This window comes from Haliaeetus albicilla, chromosome 24, assembly GCF_947461875.1.
Source record: "Haliaeetus albicilla chromosome 24, bHalAlb1.1, whole genome shotgun sequence".
Lineage (NCBI taxonomy): Eukaryota > Metazoa > Chordata > Aves > Accipitriformes > Accipitridae > Haliaeetus > Haliaeetus albicilla.
Window position 1 is genome coordinate 4977373 of NC_091506.1, and position 19918 is coordinate 4997290.

Sequence of the window (19918 nt, forward strand, 5' to 3'; positions counted from 1 at the left end):
TGCAGGTGAGACATACCCTGAAAGATAGGCTAGCTTCATAGGTCTGTTTTCCTTTTCATCTCTTTGTTATAATCGAAACCTAGTCGTTGTTACAACATAATTACCTAGTCTGAAGCCAGCAGGGAGCTGCTGCTTTATGTGCAGGGTGTGAAGTTCTCTAAATAAATGTAGGATTAATTACATTCACAGCATGTCATTGAGGTGATGAGATTGACTGTGATTGTTCAGCCCCCCTTTACTTTTCCCTAGGTTTTCTGAATTACTGTTTTAATCAATATAGTGTGATGTGGGCCTGAAGTGTTAAGGCCTGATGTTGCAAAGGCATTAAGGAGCCCAGGTCTTCTAGAAAAAAAATAAGATCTGTGAGGCTTAGGCTTTTTACTGCCTGTGTCACATTGGATTGTAGAGTACACAAGGGAGTAAGGAACTCAACCTTCAGCATCGTAGTTTCAGTCCGTTGCATTGGTTAAAGTTTGGTAGAGGGAAGATTTCTTTATGTTCTTTCTGACCTTTTTCATGGCTTTAACTGACTTGTAAAATAAATTTTTAAAGTTATTATCTCTATATTTGCAAAACAGACCAGGTTTGAATGTGTAAGATTGCTTTTCAAAGCATACATTTGATAATCAAGGTAGTGCTGATAGTTTGATTCCTGTTGTGCCCATTTGAACACAGTGTACTACACTGAATCTTCAGAAGCTTCTCTTTGGTTCATATGAGTATTTGCATAGCTGTATAGATCTGTTATTAATTTACATTAAGTTCTCTCCTCTATAGAGCGTCTTATTTAGGTTCCTTGTATCTTGTTACACATACCAGCTCACCCATATCCTATGCTGTGCTTGCATGTAGGGCAAAAAGCAGCTGAGAACAGGTCATGTATTACAGCCTTCATGAAAGAATTACCTTAAGCTTTTGCTAGATTTGGGAAAATGTTTTGTAACATATAACATCTTTAAGCTTCTGTAGTCAAATATTGTGATCTTTAGATGAATGTAAATGGAATTTTAACATTTATTCCAATTGTATGTTAAAATCATTTGTGAAACTGGTCATCTATCTGCAAACTTAGGAAATCTGACCCGGTTATTACTTGTTAAGATCTGGAAAACTTTGAAAAGTGTTTTGAAGTATGTAGAAACTATTTTGATTGTGCCATTTTTGCAGCTGTTTCTTCTTGGCATTTTTGTTTTCTTTAGTGGTTTAGGGTTTTGTAAAGCTCAAAATACTTGAATAGAGGAAAAACAGGCTTTTAAAAATCTTTTGGTGTTTGCTTTTTTGCTGCTTGTAGGGTTGATATTCATGAAGTCCTATTCACTCTTTGTGGCATTGCCATGTTCCTAGGAATGACTCAACTATAACATCTGAAACTCGGGACTGTACTGCTGAATGAGGGGTGAATAGAATAACTCCTGTTGACTGTGCACCTCTAGTATGAAAATATTAAGTTCAGACAGGAGGATTCAGGAACAAAACTATCCTAAAAGGTTTTCAAATGGTGTACTACTAACATGTTAGTTTATTCAATTTTCGATCTGTAATAAGGGGAGGAGGGAATGTATTAACAGATAAGAAAAATTAATCAGTGCTTTAAAGCATTCTCAAATGTTAGAGGAATATGCTAATTTTCAGCTGTTAACCTGTTGGATTCAGCAGCCATGATTCAGAAGAACAAAGGCATAAGCAGTGATATATTCTGGATGAAAATCCTGCTTCTTGGCTCTGTGGGATTAAACTGATTCGTACAGCATGTTTAAAGCACTTCAAACAGTTAAAAGGAAGAATACACCTCATAGTATTGTATTTTATGTGCATTACAGTTTCACGGTCAACTGTACTCTGCTTTGGCTGTACTTTAGGTTTTACTTTACCTTCATTGCTGCCCATGTTAACCTTAGCTTAGTGAAGGCTGCGGTAATTTCAGGTCTGATAAAAACTCCAGTATTCAAAGTAGGTGGTGCAGAGAAAAGCCAAATTGCTTTCACATTGCTTGCTGCTTTGAAAGCAGCCTTGCCATTAGCATATGCTTTTAGCGTATGTTCTGATATAGCCAGTTATGTTATTTATCAGATAGTGTAACAACCCCATTGCCACCATCGGAAAATCCCTTATTTTGATCTATTTTGTAGTTAGAGGATTATGTTTTTCACTGTACTTCTTTAATAGTATTGTCATTTCGGATACATTGAAGCCATTTAATTCCCTGCCCTCCACCCCCTGCAAAACAAAACAGCTTGTTGGATTTTGGAGTTTGAAGGCTATTCTTTCCTTTGCTATTTCAGCTTAATAAGAGCCATAGAGGTACAAGGAATAAACAAAAAAATCTTGGTGCTGCTTGTGATCACACCTTTTCCATGAACACAGTAAGAAAGCTGTGTTTTATCTGGTCACACAGGCTTCACCCTTATTGTCCTGTGATGACTTCCTATAGTAGCTCATAAGTACAATCCCCAATTATTGTAATTCCTTCTTAGGAGGCTTTACAAGCTGGCATTACTACTGCTGGCAGCTAGTTCAGCATGCAGCACTACATTTGCTTACTGCTTTGAGTAATCATGCTGCATTAGGTTTGCTTTTCATTTACTTGTTTGGTGGCCTGTAGTGGTGTGTTAACTTTCAGATGTCCCAGCTGGTTTTTGAGCTTTTACCAATAATGGGAGCGGCCACTTCCAATGGTCTCTTTGCAGGCTCTTTGAGGTTCATTTTATGCATATTTCAGTTTACATACCACCAACAGTAGGTGTTACTAATGTGTCAGTGTTCTAGGAAATACTGGAAAATGGGAAGAAAAAAAACCCAAAACAACTGGGAGAACACAGGTAGGTTTTTGTTGCTTTATAAAGTTAAGACCATCCATCGTTTTCAGAGTTTTTGTCCAAGTACTGTCCAGTATCTTTAAAAAAATCTGTAAGAAAATACAGTATGTGTCTTTTTAGATAAAAATTGTTGGTGACATTTAATGTTATTTATTTAAAGGTAGGAAATGAATTGCACACACTGACCCAGATTGGCAGTATGTGCTTATTTGAACAACATGCATTTTAATACTATCAAGTATAAGATGGCATATTCACAGTAAAAGATTGTAGATTGTAGTTATGGATTAGAGAATATAAGCCATTTGAGGGTAGCAGCTCCAGAAAAATAGGTTGGGTTGTGCTTGAGAACAGTTTAAACCTGAGCACCTATTTATCTCTGAGGAGGTAAGAGCATGAGTACAATCTTCAGCTGAAGCAGCAGAGTAGTATCATTTAGGAGAAGGAAGTGGCATGACCTTAGAATGCATCATTTGTGAGACTGTGCTAAAAAACAGACTAATTCTAGTGTCTGTTCAAAAAGATGTTGAAAAATGGAGAGAATTAGGGGAAGAAAGATTCCATGAATGTACATGTCTGAACAACATATGTTATGGTGGGAGACCGAATAAACTCAGTAGTTTGTTGGTGACAAAGCTGAAGGTTGATTTGGACTTTTCTGCAAGTATGATGGGACAGAGATTTCAGTTTTTAGCCATTGTGTAGTATAACAAAAAAGGATTAAAAATAAAATCCATCTAGTGGAACAGGAAACAGGAAAAATTCAGACAGCAGTAAGTTTTCACACTTTTCTAGTGAAGAGTAATTATGAGTTGGCTCATTCTCCCTAGGTTGTTGGGTAATTCTGTACTGTCTTGTTTCCATCAAGATAGCATAACTCAAAAAAATACCTTGTGGTTCAAGCATTAGCTATGGGTCCAAGTGCAGAAAGTATTTGAGATTCTGTGCAATTTATTATGCTACTAAAACAGCCTTTTCTAGTCTTACAAGAGGAAATGCTATTATTTTCCTGAAAACTTGGATAAGGGTTTACCAATTTATCAAAGAGTACATTGACTGTTGGTGCCTGAATTTGGTAGAGAACCCAGATTTATTTATTTTCATCCCAAGTCATGTGCTTTTAATCCTTAGATCACAGTTCTTTGATTTAAAAATAGTAACTAATAATTTGCAAGCACATTATATGTCTCCTCTTTCACTGTTTTGATGCATGTTTTTAATACAGTTTCTTTTTGTTTACTGTCATCTTGAGCTGCCATGCGTCTCATTAAATGTTGCATCTTATTTAAGGCCTGAGCTGTCACTTCAAGTGTCTGTAAAGCAGTAGGTGCACCTAGAGCACTTTGTAAATAACAATACCCAAGTAATGTAATATACTGACTTATGAGGCTTAAAGCAAAACACTGTTTGCCCTGAAGGCTGAAAAAGGTGATAGACAGGTGGATGTAATAGCAGAAATTCCCCTTTATATATGTTTTAGCAAGCCCTGTAAAACATAGATTTTTAAACAAGGGATTTAATATCTCCTCCCAGCTGCTAGCTGCAGTTTCCTTTGATGTTTTTCCTCTCCTTTCCTCTGTTGTTTTTTTCTATTTATTCCATCACTTTTCTATAGCTCATATTCCTTCAGGCTGTGTCTGAATGCACCTTGCTGTGGGTAGAGGAGGCAAAGAAGAAAGCCATTTTTTTTCTCCCTCAGGCTACTGCTTTGATTTTCCAAAGTTGTTGGGAGGCAGTTCCTATCTGCCTACAGAAGGGTCAGGGATCTGTGTCATGTCTTTTCACTCAGCACATCTCAGGCTGACTCTTCTTCTGTTTTGACTAGGGGAAGGATGAGCTTGTGTAGTTGTTGCCTTTCTAAGCCGGCGGAGTGTGCAGCTGTGATCAAAGTGGGAAGCCGATCTGCAGGCTGATAATGTCTTCCTGTTTTGTTTCCAACCTCATCAGTAACTAGCTTGGTCTCTTCCACCTACCCGTGCCCCTTGCAGTGATTGCACCATAAATCTCAAGACGGAACAGAGGTAGAATGAGAAAGGAAAAAATGTTGAATAAGATGATAATTTAGTCTGTGGCCTAATGCCCACTCCCCACTATTCCCTGGGGATTCCTTCTTGCAAGAACTGGGCAGTGTGGGCCAGCTACGTGATGCTGCGTGCATGGCCTGCAAGTTTCCCTGTTGTCGTCACGAAAGCCACATCTGCAGCCAGTTCAGTGGGGTGTGCTGGTATTATTATCATTATTAATTATTATTTTTCATAAGAGGCATGATCACACTCTAGAGCATCTGATACTAAGTGCCTTGCAAACACAACAGAGTGTGGGGGGGAGAGGATGGGAGCAGGCTATTCAGTTTAGGCCCTTGCAAAAATCTGCTTTCCTGATAGGAATTTTCAAGATGCTCGGATTTGGTGTCTTTTTATGTATAGATTGTGTGAGTTGAAAATGGACTGTGAGTGGGTAGGCTACAAGGTGGTGTTTCCCTTTCATGTGTTAAGGGTGTCAGTCGGAAGCAATGGAGCAGTGTCAAAGTTAAAACTCTGATTGAGCTAAGTAGGACTTTTGTTGTTTGGTGGATAAATTCCATTGTAAAGTGCTAGGATCACGTTGAAGTCATGTACTTGTAATTGTGCCTTTAAGCCTGTCCATTGTCATTGTTATTATTTTTGTAATACATAACTTTAGTAGCATTATCCTGGCACTAAAATTCACATATTCTGCACTGCTTTGTGTGAGTACCTTTCATTCCCATATTGTAATACAAATTGCATAATTTACAGTGTAGGAGTGCTATCTCCTAGATCACCAGCGGTGATGGTGAAGACCAAGTTCCAGGTAACGGCAGTTAAGAAATTTGAGGGAGACGGGGCTAATGTAGAACAATTGTCAGTGTTCCGTTTCTCTAATACAGCCAATACTTACTATCACATTATAAAATCTGTTCCTTTCTCTGCATCTGTTTTGTGGTGAGTTATCTGTTCATCTTTCATTATTTGTATTTATCATATATAGCTTTGGAAGCTGTGCCATTGTTAGATGTTTGGACTGGCTGCAACTTACTGAAGCTGTTTTGGCAATGCTCAGCTGCTTCTAAGCTCAGTCAAAGTATTGTTAAAACATATAAATACTGTTTAGTTTCTTTTTATAGTCCAGTATTAATTCTGTTTTCTCTTATGAATATTTTCATAGTATCATCTACGTAAGTAGGCTGTACTTGATTTCTTTTATAATCCATGAAATGTTTGGTTTCAACTTACCAAAAAGACCAAGTAGTGAAAGTAAGATCTTATATTGGAAAGCTTCATCTATTTAAAATATTTATAAATGTAAAGTTCAGCTCATGCAGTATTTAGATTCATTATGAAAGAAGCACTGTGGAATTTCAGAATAAATATGGAGGGAAAGTCACTTGAAATATTCAGACTTATTAACATAAAAAAGTCACTTAAATTGAAATGATGGTGCTGTGTTTTATATTTGATTTATAGTTAACAAACTGTAATACTTTAAGCTATGTAGATAGCAGTTCATGTTTACAAGACTGCAAGCTGGATTGCAGTGTAAGTATATCACTCTCGTAGTTTCAGAATTCATGTAATGCCCTTTGAAAGCCAGAATTTAAAGATGAAACCATTTTATGTTCCCCTTAAACCCACTGGATTCTTCCACATCAGACATTGTTTATGGTGCAGCACTGCTTTCTGTCACCTGAAGATAAGTGGTGGGTTTCTCTTGTCAAAAGTAGTCTCTTTATGCTGGATTTCTGCTCTTCTAATCCTGTCAATTTAAAGTGGTGGCATCTTGGTTACAGGGAGATGTGTTTTCCAGATCCCTTTTTTATAGTGTGGTTTTCCTATATTTAAGATAAGGATTTGGTGTGCAGTGAATGCTTTTCCAGTCTCCAGTTTGTCTGATGTATACAAGGGAGGGAGGGAAAAAAAAAAAATTTTATAAACTTCCTACAAACCCAAGCCTTGTGCCCTAATCTCTTTGCCACATCCTTTGACACCTCCACCAGGCAAGAGGCAGCATATGCAGTAGCCGGTCTTAGCACCGATCATCTGGTTGGTATGTGCATGCCATGGCCTCCTACCAAACCAATACTCGATGGCTGTGTTCTGCCAGCCTTTTCTCATGAGGGTCATTATTTATACCTCTGCTTATTTTCATGAAATAAGTAGGAATTTAAAGATCTTCTTTAAACTCTAGTTGCTCTTAAATTTGATTGAAGTTGCCTGGTGTTTCCAAGAGTTGTTAGAAAGGAAATAATTAACAATAAGTATAGACATGGACAGTATAAACCTAAGTTATTTAGGCTAAAAATCAGAATCCATCCTCTTGAGAAATGGAAAGAATGAGTTCTTTCCTGCAATTGCATAAAATATCTTGAATAGACTGAGCACATTTTATTTTAGCAGCTGCCTTTTCATAAGGAAGAGTAGCAATTAAGCAGTCTTTAGTGCTGTGTTGTGGAGATGGTTTGGTTTTTTCCTGTGAAGACAGTGGTTAATCTAGTACTACATCATGTGACGAATGTTGCATTGTTTCTGTTGTGTTTACACTCATCTGTCTTTCTTTTGCTGCAGATAATATAGAAGATTAGTTAAAGTTTAGGTCAATTTTTACCTGAGTCCTGAAGAAAATGGTCCTGTTTCTCCTTCACTAACACACTAAATTCAGCTTTGTTTTTATATTATCTTCTGTACTCATTGATCAGAGCTAATGAGATTTTAATGGAATTATTTATTGGCTCTGCCTCTTACTATAAAAATGTATAATAAACTAAGTATGTGAAACTGTTGAATGGTGCCGTTTGTGTTTATCTCGCTGACTGTTAATTGTACTACCTATTCTGTGATTCTTCCAGATATCATAAGCCAGGTAGGGTTATGATGAGCTAACCAGCTAATAAATGCTGGAAAGTTATTTAGTAAATGTTGTATATTCGTCTTTCTGCTTAACTGATACAATAAGGAATTTTGTGGATAGAGGTGCCATTTTTGAAAAGAGATGCAAAATGGGTTTTAGACTTTTCTGTTCATTAGGAACCTATGGTATTTTCTGTGCGTGGTGCAAGTATAAAATATTATCTGTGTTGTTCTGAATGGCGGCCTTTAGTTTCCATTAAAGGGTTGCCCTGTGGTTCAGGTGCTGCGTGTATTTTCTTTTCTACTTCATGCCTTAAACTTCATGGCAATATTGTTATGCTTTGTAAGTTTTAGCCATGTTTCACCGTAGAGAATAGTTGTGTTCCCAGAGCTGGATGAAATAAAATCTGTGCATAGTTTCCCCAAGCTTGTGGGGAATTGGGGTAAAAGCGTGTATAAGGTACTTTGCAATAAAAACAGTGTAGTTAGGTTCGTTGTCATTGTTTGTAATACAACAGTGTGTACAGATAGGCAAAGTGGTTGTCACTATGTGTTAACATTTACCAAGACTATGGGCTTTCTGCTATGAATTTCTTTCAGAACTTTGTTCACTGATTCTGAGCTTGCTTTTTAAAAGTATTTCACTATGGTTGAAGGTCATTGACTAGTGTATAACTTGAAGCACTCATTAGGAATAACCTTGAAAGTGAAATAAAAAATGGTGAAATACGACATCTCATATAAAACGCATGCTAAAAAGTGTAATTGAGTCTTAGTCTCTTATCTCAAGGCTGATTCTGAGGCTCATGTTCTTTTGTAACCCATGACTTCTAAAAAGAGTAGTATCAGCAAATGGATGATGTTTAGTTTGATGAGTTTCTTATTATTGCAGCTAAATGTCCATTTGTAAGGATCCTTTTCCTAAACTGGATGATTTTTTTGTTACCTAATCTCATTGTTTGACCATTTATGCTTTTTTTGTCCATGTTGACTTTAGATGTTTCTACATTAATGAAGTCTGCTTTTGCATTCAGCACCATCATCATTGTCACTTCTGTGTTTTACCAGTCAGGGTTGATCAAACCTGACTCTTTCATGTCTTGAATATTTTATTAAAATCAAATTGTCTTTCAGTTCTGTATGATAAGAATTAAATCATTATATATTTTTTTTTTTTCTTTCTAGCTGTTTGAAATTAAGTGTAGAGGGATGTTTGACTTTTGTTAGTTGCCTTTCTGGGGGAGGCATGCTACTGTTGGTTTAAAGCCCTGAAATTTAAGTTATGTTACAGCAATTCAAGAGTATGTGTCTCTCCCCGACTTTAACCTCCACCCCTGAGTCTCAGAATATGCTGTTTCAGTGACTTATGGTGTTGCCTAGCAGGGTGATCTCAGTTATCGTCTTCAAGAGACTTTCCCCAAAGATCAGCAGTTTGGTTGCTCAAGCTGCTGTGCAGGACTAGCTGCCATCTGAATTTTAGATTGAAGAACAATTTATTTTCTTCTTGAGTATATGTAAGAATAGTTGGATGCTTTGTCAGCTGTGTCATTCATGTACAAGCTTACTTTCTTATCTTTTGATATCATGTTTGGCTGTAACTTGTTGAGCCTTCTGCTTTAAGAGAGCTTAAGCAGTAGACTTACTGCCATAGGGATATTAATTTTCATCAAGATCATGACAGAGTTTCTGTGGGAAGTTAATGTTCACATTATCAAGGGACTGAACGTTGAACAGTGTCTTTTCATACCCCTTATGTCTGGACAGATAAGGCTTGGGCTGGAAGACAGTGATGGATGGAATCCAGCAAGAACCATTCTGGGCAGGGGAAAAATAAGATGATCTGAAGGGTCTGGAGAGTCTGGCCCTTTTGCAGGTGCCCTTTTGTTCAAACATCAGTTACATCCTATTGAGCCTGTCCTCAACCAGTCTTGTTGGGAAGGCAGAAAATTTCATTATCCCTTGTAGTTTAACTGACATTTCAAAGTCTTGAAGATACTAAATTCACACATCCTCTGCATCTGAACTGCTGAGGCTCTACTTTCAATAATATCTGGTGATGTCTGAGTTAATATTAACTCTAGAATTGTCTTAATACTTACAATGCCTCTGGCTAAAAGAATAATTGTGGGAAATTGTAAGCAATGCTGCCAGGTATGTAATTTGGAACACATTTAAAGTTACTCATGGCTGGTTGTATTGCTTGTTATCTTATCTGTTTTATCTAAGAAAGAGGGTGTCTATGAAACTTTCTCTCATAAGTCTGAGTTTTGCCAGGCCTTGTTGAGAAACGTAGTTTAAATATAGACTGACACTTTCTCCTTAAACTTGGTAGCTTCTCATACAGTAAATGTATAAAATTAAGGCAGTTGGGAATACCTTGTGATCCAGCAGACAGAAAGCCTTTTGCTTGATGCAACAGCTTTACTATTGGATCCTATGTGTTCTGACCTCCTGCTGACTGGAGGTAAGTTAAATAACTGCCCTTTTTATATTTGTCAGCCCTGCTGACTGGCACAACATGCTGCTAGGTTGTATTTGAATGCATCTCAAGGAATTGTAGGCCTACCAGGGGATGGCTGCTTGGCAATGAGACAGGCCTGTTTTCGTATTTGGTGGAACCTACGACACTGCAAAGGCACGTCTGCACTTGAAATACCTACTGTTTCTTTGAGACTTGTTTATCTTGCCTGTAAGGCTTAAAGATAATTAATGTGAAGTGGTTTATGTTTAAAACAGGGCTTCTCAGCCCTGTAGAGCCAAGTTAGAGCACTGCTAGCAGGGAGGACCGATTCCCATTGTAACACAGTGAATAGGCCCTAACCACACTTGAACAACGTAATGGAACAAGATTTTAGTTGGTTCCAAGATTAGTTAGGTTCCAGCTTGGTTCCAAGACCAGTTAGGTCACATTCAAATACTAGGTTGCTAACCAAAGCTGTTGTCAATGTTTTTGATACACAGGTTCCCATGCTTTGTTGCTGTTGTGTTCTGCTTGGGCACGAATAGCTCAATCTGTCATGACAGCACTTGTGCACTGTACGCTGACTTGATTGTGATTGAGCCGGGGTAGATAATAAGAAAGTTCTGTTGTGTTTTGCCATGTCTTACACCTAGTTTACGCTGTGTACTTCAGAAAAGTGGATGTTTGTGAAATGCAAAGCCAAACTTATGAGGCAGTAGAAACAATCCTTCTATTGTTTACAAAAACAAAAGCAAGCTAGAGCTTGTGCCTGTGTAAGAAGAGTCATTTTTCATTCCATAGTGAAATGTTACTGACTCCTGCTTTGAAAGGCTGTGCTGCCAGTTTGACTATTTACTCCCATGTTTGCAAATACTCTGTACAGTGTTTTAGATATGTAACTCCCATGCCATGATTGAGTATGCAGTGCCACCCGCCATACAGAATGAGGAGCAGAATGCTGATTTTCATATTTTTAAGTTCTCTTTGAGTTGTTTGTTTTTGTTTTTTTTTTAACATAACTAAACTGCTAAAGCAAGAGGATTGGATGTAAGGCAAGTACCAGGCAGATGGAAAGGCCTGGCCCATTAACACTTTTTTCTTTAAACCTTTTCCTTTTGTTAGTGCTATTTCTGAGTGATGGACATTTTATACAGAAGCATAGTAGAGGATTTTGTGGCTGGATGTATCCCACAAGTCCTGCATTTATTTTTTACTTTCTGTGGCTAGGTTGAATTTTGTCTTTCCTTCCAGCTTATGTTAAATCTTCCTTGGAAACAATCAAATCCCTAATGTATGTCTTCTTTGAGACGTTTTTCTCATAGCTCTGTGTTCTGGAGGTAACAGCTGTCTTGATTCATCAGATCCTAGTGCCCTCTTTACTCCTTGGAACAGAAGGTAGAACCGGAGCTCATAGGAGCTTTTAGTCTTTAACTGGAGAAATTGTGTCCTGTTTCCCTCCCACCCCGGCTGCTGCTTGTGTCTCAGCACTGCAGTCGGTCCCCATCACCATCACTTCTCTTCATGCTGCCACAGGTGGGCTTTGCGGTAAACCTGTAATGATTTCCCTTTCCTGTTGCCATAATCCTCCCCCCCCCCCCCCCCCCTTGTTTTACCCATCTCCCTTTATTTGCTAAATCTCCTTTGATTCTTTTGTTCTTTTCACCCCAGTTTTACTCTTTTATAATTTGAGATCCGTGGAACAAGATTTTTTTCTTCTAGCACATGGAGAAACTCTCCTGCTGCCTAGACAAGGATTACAGTAGTTCTGTCTTGAAATTTTAATTCCGGACTACATGGACAGGACCCGAGATGCCTCTGTTGTTATCTGTTCCTCAAAGCTATACATTAAACAAAACATGCATCTGATCAATTTAACCTGTAATTAAACATTTTCCTTAAGCAACTGACATCTTGATAACTAATAATTATCATGTGTAGCACCTTTAAAGCCTATTATGCATGTTTATGTAAGAATGTTATTACCATAATAATAAGATATCATTACCGCAAATGTGCATACTGAATGAGCATGTCGTAAAGTAATCATGCGATTCCATTAATCATACTTGAAAAATTAAAGTATTTGCTGTCTAATCTCTAAAACACTACTCAAAAGATTTTGGAAACAGCAGGACCTGTTTACTGCAAGTCTCTAATACATGATATCTCATTTCTGCTGTCTCATTTTTGTTTCCTGAATTGTTGCTTATCTTTCAGCTAGGGAAATCATTAACTCAGACACCCACGGTCTCCCACTGAAAGCATTTCCATGCTCTGATTTTTGTGCTGTTTGCCTTATTTTTTGTCCAGGCAGTGCTGCCACCTTTTCTTAAGGCTGATGTGAAATGCACTCCTGAAACTTAGTTCTCCTTGAAATTAGATAATTGCCTTAAACAAGATGGACTGATAGCTAACAGTAATTCTGTTAGTCCCTTGCACAGGGGGGAGGGAGGAAGCTATTCTTCAAGTGCCATTTGTGGTTTTTTTTTTTTTCTTTTAATGGAAGTTTGGAAAGTTGGGAGAGTGGAGTTTTCTGCTTTTATGTATAAATTTGTCAAGAGTGTGACAGTTTTGAGTTTGTTTCTCATATTGAAATGTTGAGCTCTGTAGGCTATCCATTTATTTTTTTCTGGAAGAGACTTGATGACCAGAGTGAAAGTTGGGAAGAAACATTTAGCCTACTAAGAAATCTGAGTAACTGAAAAGAGATCTTTTGCATGCTGTTTATATCAAATACCTGATGTGGCTAAGAGCTTAAAAAAAAAAATAGTAAAATAATCTTCTAGGGTTTTTAATGATTTATTAGAAGATTCCTATTGTGGTTGGCCTAACATGATCTTTGGGGCATAGATGGCGCAGAGAGAAAGAAGGTTGTGCAGGTCTGTATGGAGTCTGCACCCCTTCCCCTTTCCTGAAACGTGCTGGTTGGGAGTTCATGGGTTGTGTCCTTGTGCGTGGTGTTGGCAATCACACTGCTCCGTGGGACCACTGTGTGAGAGCTGAAGTAAGGCAGTTGAAGAGGTTAAGAGGATAGATGGAATTGCTGGCCTTTTTCAGGCATTTACTCATCCAAGCAGAGTATCCATTTGTGCTGTTATTGTTAGAAGGGAAGAGCGAACTGTTTAATCAATGACTTTTTTCCTTGTAATTCTTTGTAAAGATAAAAAGCATGTCCTCCCTCAGTAGTTCTATCAAAACTTTTGGGAAGAAGGACTAAACGTGAAACTTGAAGCCACAGTTGTTTTATGATATCAGTTATTGTCATTATTTTGTAGTGTATTTTGATCACGCAGAAGGAATTAACCCAAGGTTTTCAGACTAAGAATGCCTTTTGCAGTTTTACAGTTGTCCAGTAGGATGGATGTTTGTAGCTGTCAGGCACTGGCTTTTTCATTCATTCTCTTGGAACTCATTGATAAAAATGCATTTGTGTATAGAGTGGCCAAACACTTGCTGCTTTAAAGAGGCCATTTTTTATCTGTCAGTAGTCTATATCTAATTTAGTTAACACAATGCATGTTGAGTCAAATGAGTGTACCACTGTGTATTTTCTTCCTTAACACTTGGCATTAAGTAATCTGGAGCACAGTGAAGTATTTATTAATGCCAAAGAGTACATGATACCATACGTCTCCTTAATACTCGATTCAGTTATGTGACATGGTTCTGTATCTAATGTGTTAACTGCATTATAAGAGAACAGTGAAAGAAGAGGAGAGGATTTTAAGGGAGTGATTTCAAGGACTGAGAGTATCCAGCAGGAAAAATATGCATGAAAAATTAGAACAGTGGAAATAGGGAAAAGCCAAAAAATACATATAGGATTAGGAAACAAAGTGACAAATGTGATAGAAGAGATGTGAGGACAAAGAGGACTTTCAAAATTGATTTTCTATCTATAAAGGCAGTAGTAAAACAGGTAGGTGAGACTGAGGTAGCTGGAGCTGAAGATGTATCACCAGAGGAAATTGTTGTGCCTACAGTTAGTTGCTTGTGGCTGTCAATGAAATTGAAAGGAACTACATATAAAATGGGTACAAGACAGTGTTCTCTGTCACAAGGCACATTTAGCTTTTGGAGCTCATTGTATTGTTGTGGACAGTAGGCAGTAGGACAGGAAAAAGGATTGTACCTTCATATTATTAACAACTCTCACAGGCGAAGGGGGCACATGCACACCCATACATATGTATAGTTAGAAGGAAGGAAAGAGGCTGTTTCAAAAGCAAAGCAGGATGCTTTTTGAAAGGGATATAAACTCTTGTGATTCGGGATATAAACCAGCTTCTCACCAGTATGTTCAGGAAGCAGATTTCCCTGCAAGCCAGTTATTCTGTTGCCACCTACCTGCAAGGCTTCATGAACCTTTCTATGTATCAGTTGGCTTCTTTTTCTTTCTTTTTACCTATGAAGCAGGGAGAATGCTTTCTTTGTTCCCGGTTAGGTTGGGAAAAATCTCAAATCCTCCGTAACTTTTCAAGAAAAATTCAAGTTCTTGACAAAAATAAAATGGACAGATATCTCCAAAAAGAAAAAATTAGAATAGTGTTAAATAAGCAGCTTTTTAAAATTTGGTACCCATTTTTATAGTGGAGGCTGCTAGGATAATGTGATTTCATTCTTAGCTTTAGATTTAAAAATCATAGGAATATAAATTGTTCTTTATTGCTTCAGTTACTTCTGGAAAACACTTATTTCTTAGTTTTCTAGTCTATTGAGTTGAACTAAGGATGTTTACTATGTTTTATTCCAAGTTCACCTTTTAAATGGTGTGCTGTCTCTGTGTAAAACATGTAACAAGCTACATTGAATTTCCCTTCCCCCACTTTTAAATACAATTCCTTTAGGAGAAAAAAAAAATGGAAGCATCTATGTTATACTGAGTAATTATGCCCCCTGGGAAATAGAATATAAAGATCTTTAAAATCATTCAACTGAGAGAACAAGCACTTTAACTTTTGCCTCGCAGGAGTCATGTATTACATTATCAGCTACTTGCTCCAGTGTCAGTGTGTCATGCCTTGCAGGTTAGCAGGTTTGGCAGAGGAAATGAAACCCAGTCAGTTACTGCAGGATTTATAGTAGACCTGCTGTTGCAGGAAGTGGTGAAAAGTTGATTGATAGTCTGAGGCAAAACTCTACAACAAGGAACAGGATGTATGTTTGTTATTTTATACCCGTTTTCCCATCTGCCCCCCCCCCCCCCCCCCCATTTCAAGGCGCATTCTTATTTTTTGGTCTCTCTATTTATAAATAAATCCATGATGCAGTTTTCTGGTAGAGCATGTGCTGACTTCAAAACACTTGAGGAAATGAATATGGCTGTACCAAAGATTTGAAGCTGACATAGCATGCCTGCTTTATTAGAGGTGTTTATCTAAATGGTCCTGATACTTCTGTTGAATTACATTTCAGCTGAGTTACAAGTGAAAGGTAAAGCACATCTACAGACAGAGTATTGAACATCTCCTGCTATCATGGGTGCACCAAGCTAGCTGTGAAAGGAGGAGAATATATCGCTGAGATGGACGTGATCAGCTATGTTCTATCGGTTCATCTGCATTTAACAGGCATATCTGGAAGGGTGGTAAAACAGAATGGTTTTGCTGCATATAAACTTAATCCAGCAAGCCACATACTGTAGAGTTCACTGCTAAAGACGGCAATCCTGAAAAGGTTTGTTCTGAAATCTGTTTTCCCTTACTGTGCACTGCTAAAACATCAAAGAAGCAGTATCTTTTCTGAAAGCGTCACCGAAGACTTTCAGTAGGATATTTTCTAGCCTTGTGGGAAAAGTTACCCAAAGCAATAGTAATTATGAATACTTTTGAATTTTTTTTTCCCCATAACATCTACTTTTACCCTTATAATTGAAGAAGAAAGTTGTTTGCAAACCAAGTGGATAGTAGAAATGTTTAAGGTTTGTGTTCTCATTATCAAATGGGAGTTCTGTTTGTGAAGTTAAATAATATATCTTGTTCTTTGTTATAGGTCAAAAAAGTTGGCTGCGCTCTCTGAATCCTTGCAGAAAACCACACTAGCTAAGTCCCACATAGGATTTGAACTAGAAGAGCTGGAAGCAGCAGCAGTGCTGGTACAAGAGGAAGAGAGCATGTTAAAAGCTGCTGGCACAGTTTCCAAGCAACAGCTGCCTTCCTCTGAGTCGGAGACAAGTGACTCTGAAGAATCAAGCGGTACTTCATCATCTGAGACAGAAGGCTCTGATTCAGATGAGCGAGAGTCCTCAACCAGTGAAGATGGGAAAATAAATTCTTTACAAGGCATGCTTCAAGAGGAGAGGACAGCTCCACTTATTGACTGTAATGGATTAAGGCATGGCACAAACACTTCGACGTTTGAGGTTAGTGATGAAAAATCAAAGGTTTCTTTGCAATCTCCGACTCTTCCTGGAAAATTGATAGAAGAATTAGAAAAGCAAATGCACACTGCAATTAGACTTTCAGAACAGCCTGAAGGATTGGCTACTGCAAGCTGCATTTTACAGGAACAAGAAGAAAACTGTGTATCTGAGCCTGACAGATTTTCAAAAGATACTACTGGGAACGGAAATTTCTTGGAGGTGTCGTCAGAGACAAACCCATTGCTTTTTCTTCGCAGCATAAATAAAGATGAAGACTAAAGGACCGTGTTAGAACATGGTGTGACCCACTAGCAACACAGCTCATTGCTATAATGAGGTGTTCCCAAGGCTATCCTGAGCTGCAGGAAGAAGTTGATATTTTTATTCTTTGTTGTGTTGACAGTTTGGAGGACAAGACTGCTTTGAAAAGAATTGATACGACTGTATGATAGATACCCTCATAGTTAGATTTTTATTTTTCTTCTCTGATTCAACAGAGTCTCAGATTCAATCTCTGCATGTGTGAATGTGTAATGTCAGTAAACTTCCAGAAAGAGTTTTCATTAAGCTTATTCGGTAGTAGAATGATGTCCTAATCAAATACAACCGAAATGAGTTGTAGCATCATTTTAGTTATCTTTAGCTGTTGGGATTTACTTGAAAAATATCCTCCGTATGTTTGTATAAACTTGTTTATGACATTTTGCTGCATTTTTTTAAAGTTTTAAAATGCTTTATAGCTAACCACTTAAAAAATAACGGTTGTAACTTTAAAAGTCTAAATAGTGCTGACAAAATATTTTAAAATATATAAATATTTTCTATTTTTTGTACAAAATAAAGGCATTTGCTTTGTCATCAGTACAGGATAGAAGGGTTCTAGCTTGTATTTCTGCAGTTCTTATGTAAGTTATTTCAGCAATTTTGTCACATATTTATTCTTTTGTGCTGTTTTTGAAATGTTTCCACATGTGGAGACTACTGTTGCTCTTTAAAGAACAGAAATCCTAATTATTTCTTACTTTTTTCTGCATATGCTCTTAATATCGCCACAATAACGTTAACCAAAATGAAGAAACAACGTGGTACGGCGATCTTGAGTATACGACTGAAAGCAAACCTGTGCTGTCTAGACCTGGCTTTGTCTGTCACATAGCTTTGGCCAACTCATTTGCTCCTTTTTGTCGTTATAACTTTAAAATAATACAATCAGTCAATATATTTTGTGCTAATTTCTGTTAACTGTAGATAGGTTCTTGAAATCAGGTGGCTACTGCAAATTATATGCTGCTATTCAATCTCTACAGAAGGGTTTGGGAGGGAGGCGGGATGGGACATGGACCACCAGGTTTGGTTCAGCAGTCTGACAAAACCTCATTCATGCCTCTGGAGGAGCAATCCATGATTATTTTTTAACCTTTTTACTATTAAAAAGTCTATTAAAATACTAAGCTTAAAGACTTACTCTTCACCAATGCTACACCCTGCTGGAAATCAGCAGGCTAGCTCTGTTCATGTGCTGACTCCTGTTCAGTAAGAAGTGCAACACTGATCTGCCAATATTTCTTATGTTCTTAAATACCTACCGGTTGCTTAATCAGTCTCTGTGTTCTGTTCCCCAGGGGAGGAACCTTTCCCATCTTGCATGTCAGTGAGTACTTACTCTTCTAAATGCTAGCAATAAAATCTACACTGTAGCTGCAATTATGCAGCATGTCTGAGAGAGAAGAAATACGCTTAAGAAAAAAAAAAAGTAACCCTATTCCCTCTTTCCCCAAATTACAGGTATGAACTCTGAAACTTCCTTCAACTAAACGTGGGCTGGAGAAGGCTGAATTAGGAAATACTCACTGTGAAAATTGATAGGTATTTGTAGTACCCCATGTCTTCAGCTCTTCCCCACCCCACTGTTTTTTTCTTCTTCTCCATTCTCCCGTTTTGTGGCAGAGGAGAATGTTTCTCTTTTTTCCAACAGACCTGCTTACTCTACTTACTTGCAGGCCCTTGCTGCCTCTTCTGGAGTGAGGACCTCTTTAGTTAATCTTTTTGTTCTTTCCTCTGAGTGCCTAAAAGCATGGTTTCTTAAAGCTATTTGTGAGCCTTTTCCATCTGTCTGCATGAACCCACTTTGGGTGTAAATATCTGCAGTGTCTATACAGTGTGATGCCACAATAAATGCCAGATGAGAACATGGCACGTACACAGATGTTAACTCCCGGATAACTTTGATGTCACTGATGTCCTCACCTTTGAGACCCTGAGTGGTTGAGCTCCATTTCTGCCTCTGAAAACATACTGGTGCCTGCTCACTTCCCGCAGGTCTGCGGTGTGCTGGCGTTCCTTCTGCTTCTGTCCTGCTATTCCTCTGCACGTCTGCACTTGGGGAAATGTGCTGTGGTGTGCTGTGCCCTGAGGCCCGTTCCCACGTTTCTTCCCCTTTTTGTCCAATGTTGACGTTCATTATTGCCTTTTTTGTGAAACTCTTATATTTACTGGTTGTGGAGCTGATAACGAATTGTGACTGTTATATATTGATTGATAGCAAATTTATGTGACCTTTGTAGTGGTGGGGTGAGAAGTTTTTTCCACATTGGGTGATAAAATTTCACGTGTGGCTGCATTATCCAGCACACCCAGAGTGCTCAGGATGAGCAATGTCTGTATGAAAGAAAAGCCTTGCTTCTCCAAAAAGAACATGGAGATGCTTCTTTTAGAAAAGTGGAGCTCTGTAACCTTGTTTAGCCAAAACTAAGGATTGCCGAATCCATGAACCACAAACACTTGGGAAAAACAAAAAAAACCCTAAACGCCACCACCACACCAACCCCTCAATCCAATAAGCTGCTGTGGGTTCTGAAAGAAGTGAGTGAACTCCAATAAGGAGTCAAATTTATGTAGAGGAGCTATTCGGATGAATCCATAGGAATTGTTCTTATGCAGGTTTTCCAGGCTGGAAATTGGAACTCGATACATTGGTAGTCCATTTTTTTGGTTTTAAAATTCTCCTTGTTTCTAGTGCCCTCCCCTCCCATCCACCCAAGCTTATTTGTAGCACAGCCAATACTTTGTTTTAAGGCATTTGTTGCTCATCATCGTAATCAGTCAGAAGAGAAAAGAACTGCAGTGTCTGGACAAAATCCCTACTGAAAATAAGTTTGGATATGAGCTAAGCCTGAGAGGGGAAGAGCTGTGGCATTTTGCTGGAGGAGGGGAAGGCGGTTGTCTGAGGTGTGCAGAGCGTTCTGGGGGAGAGATTAAATGGAGTTAGAAATATAATTTGTTCAATGTTTTGCTATTAATCGGTTAACTTAGCCTAAATCTCTGATACTAAGTAGAGCATTTTGTCTTGACCTCATTTTGTGGGAGTGGTGCAGAGCTCCCCTGAAGTCGACTAAGGTGGCCATGGGAAAATGGC

General features: G+C 38.2%; 1 protein-coding gene across 5 annotated transcripts in view; it reads left to right on the forward strand.

Annotated features, from left to right (window-relative positions):
* SHQ1 (SHQ1, H/ACA ribonucleoprotein assembly factor) overlaps nt 1-17724 on the forward strand; it is a 62149-nt gene extending 44425 nt beyond the window's left edge. For all 5 annotated transcript variants that reach the window (XM_069811836.1, XM_069811837.1, XM_009912208.2 and 2 more), the window contains exon 12: nt 16134-17724. In XM_069811836.1, the coding sequence (XP_069667937.1) occupies nt 16134-16782 (649 nt within the window). In that variant the 3' untranslated portion in view covers nt 16783-17724. The remainder of the gene's footprint in view (nt 1-16133) is intronic.
* Nucleotides 17725-19918: the final 2194 nt, after the last annotated feature.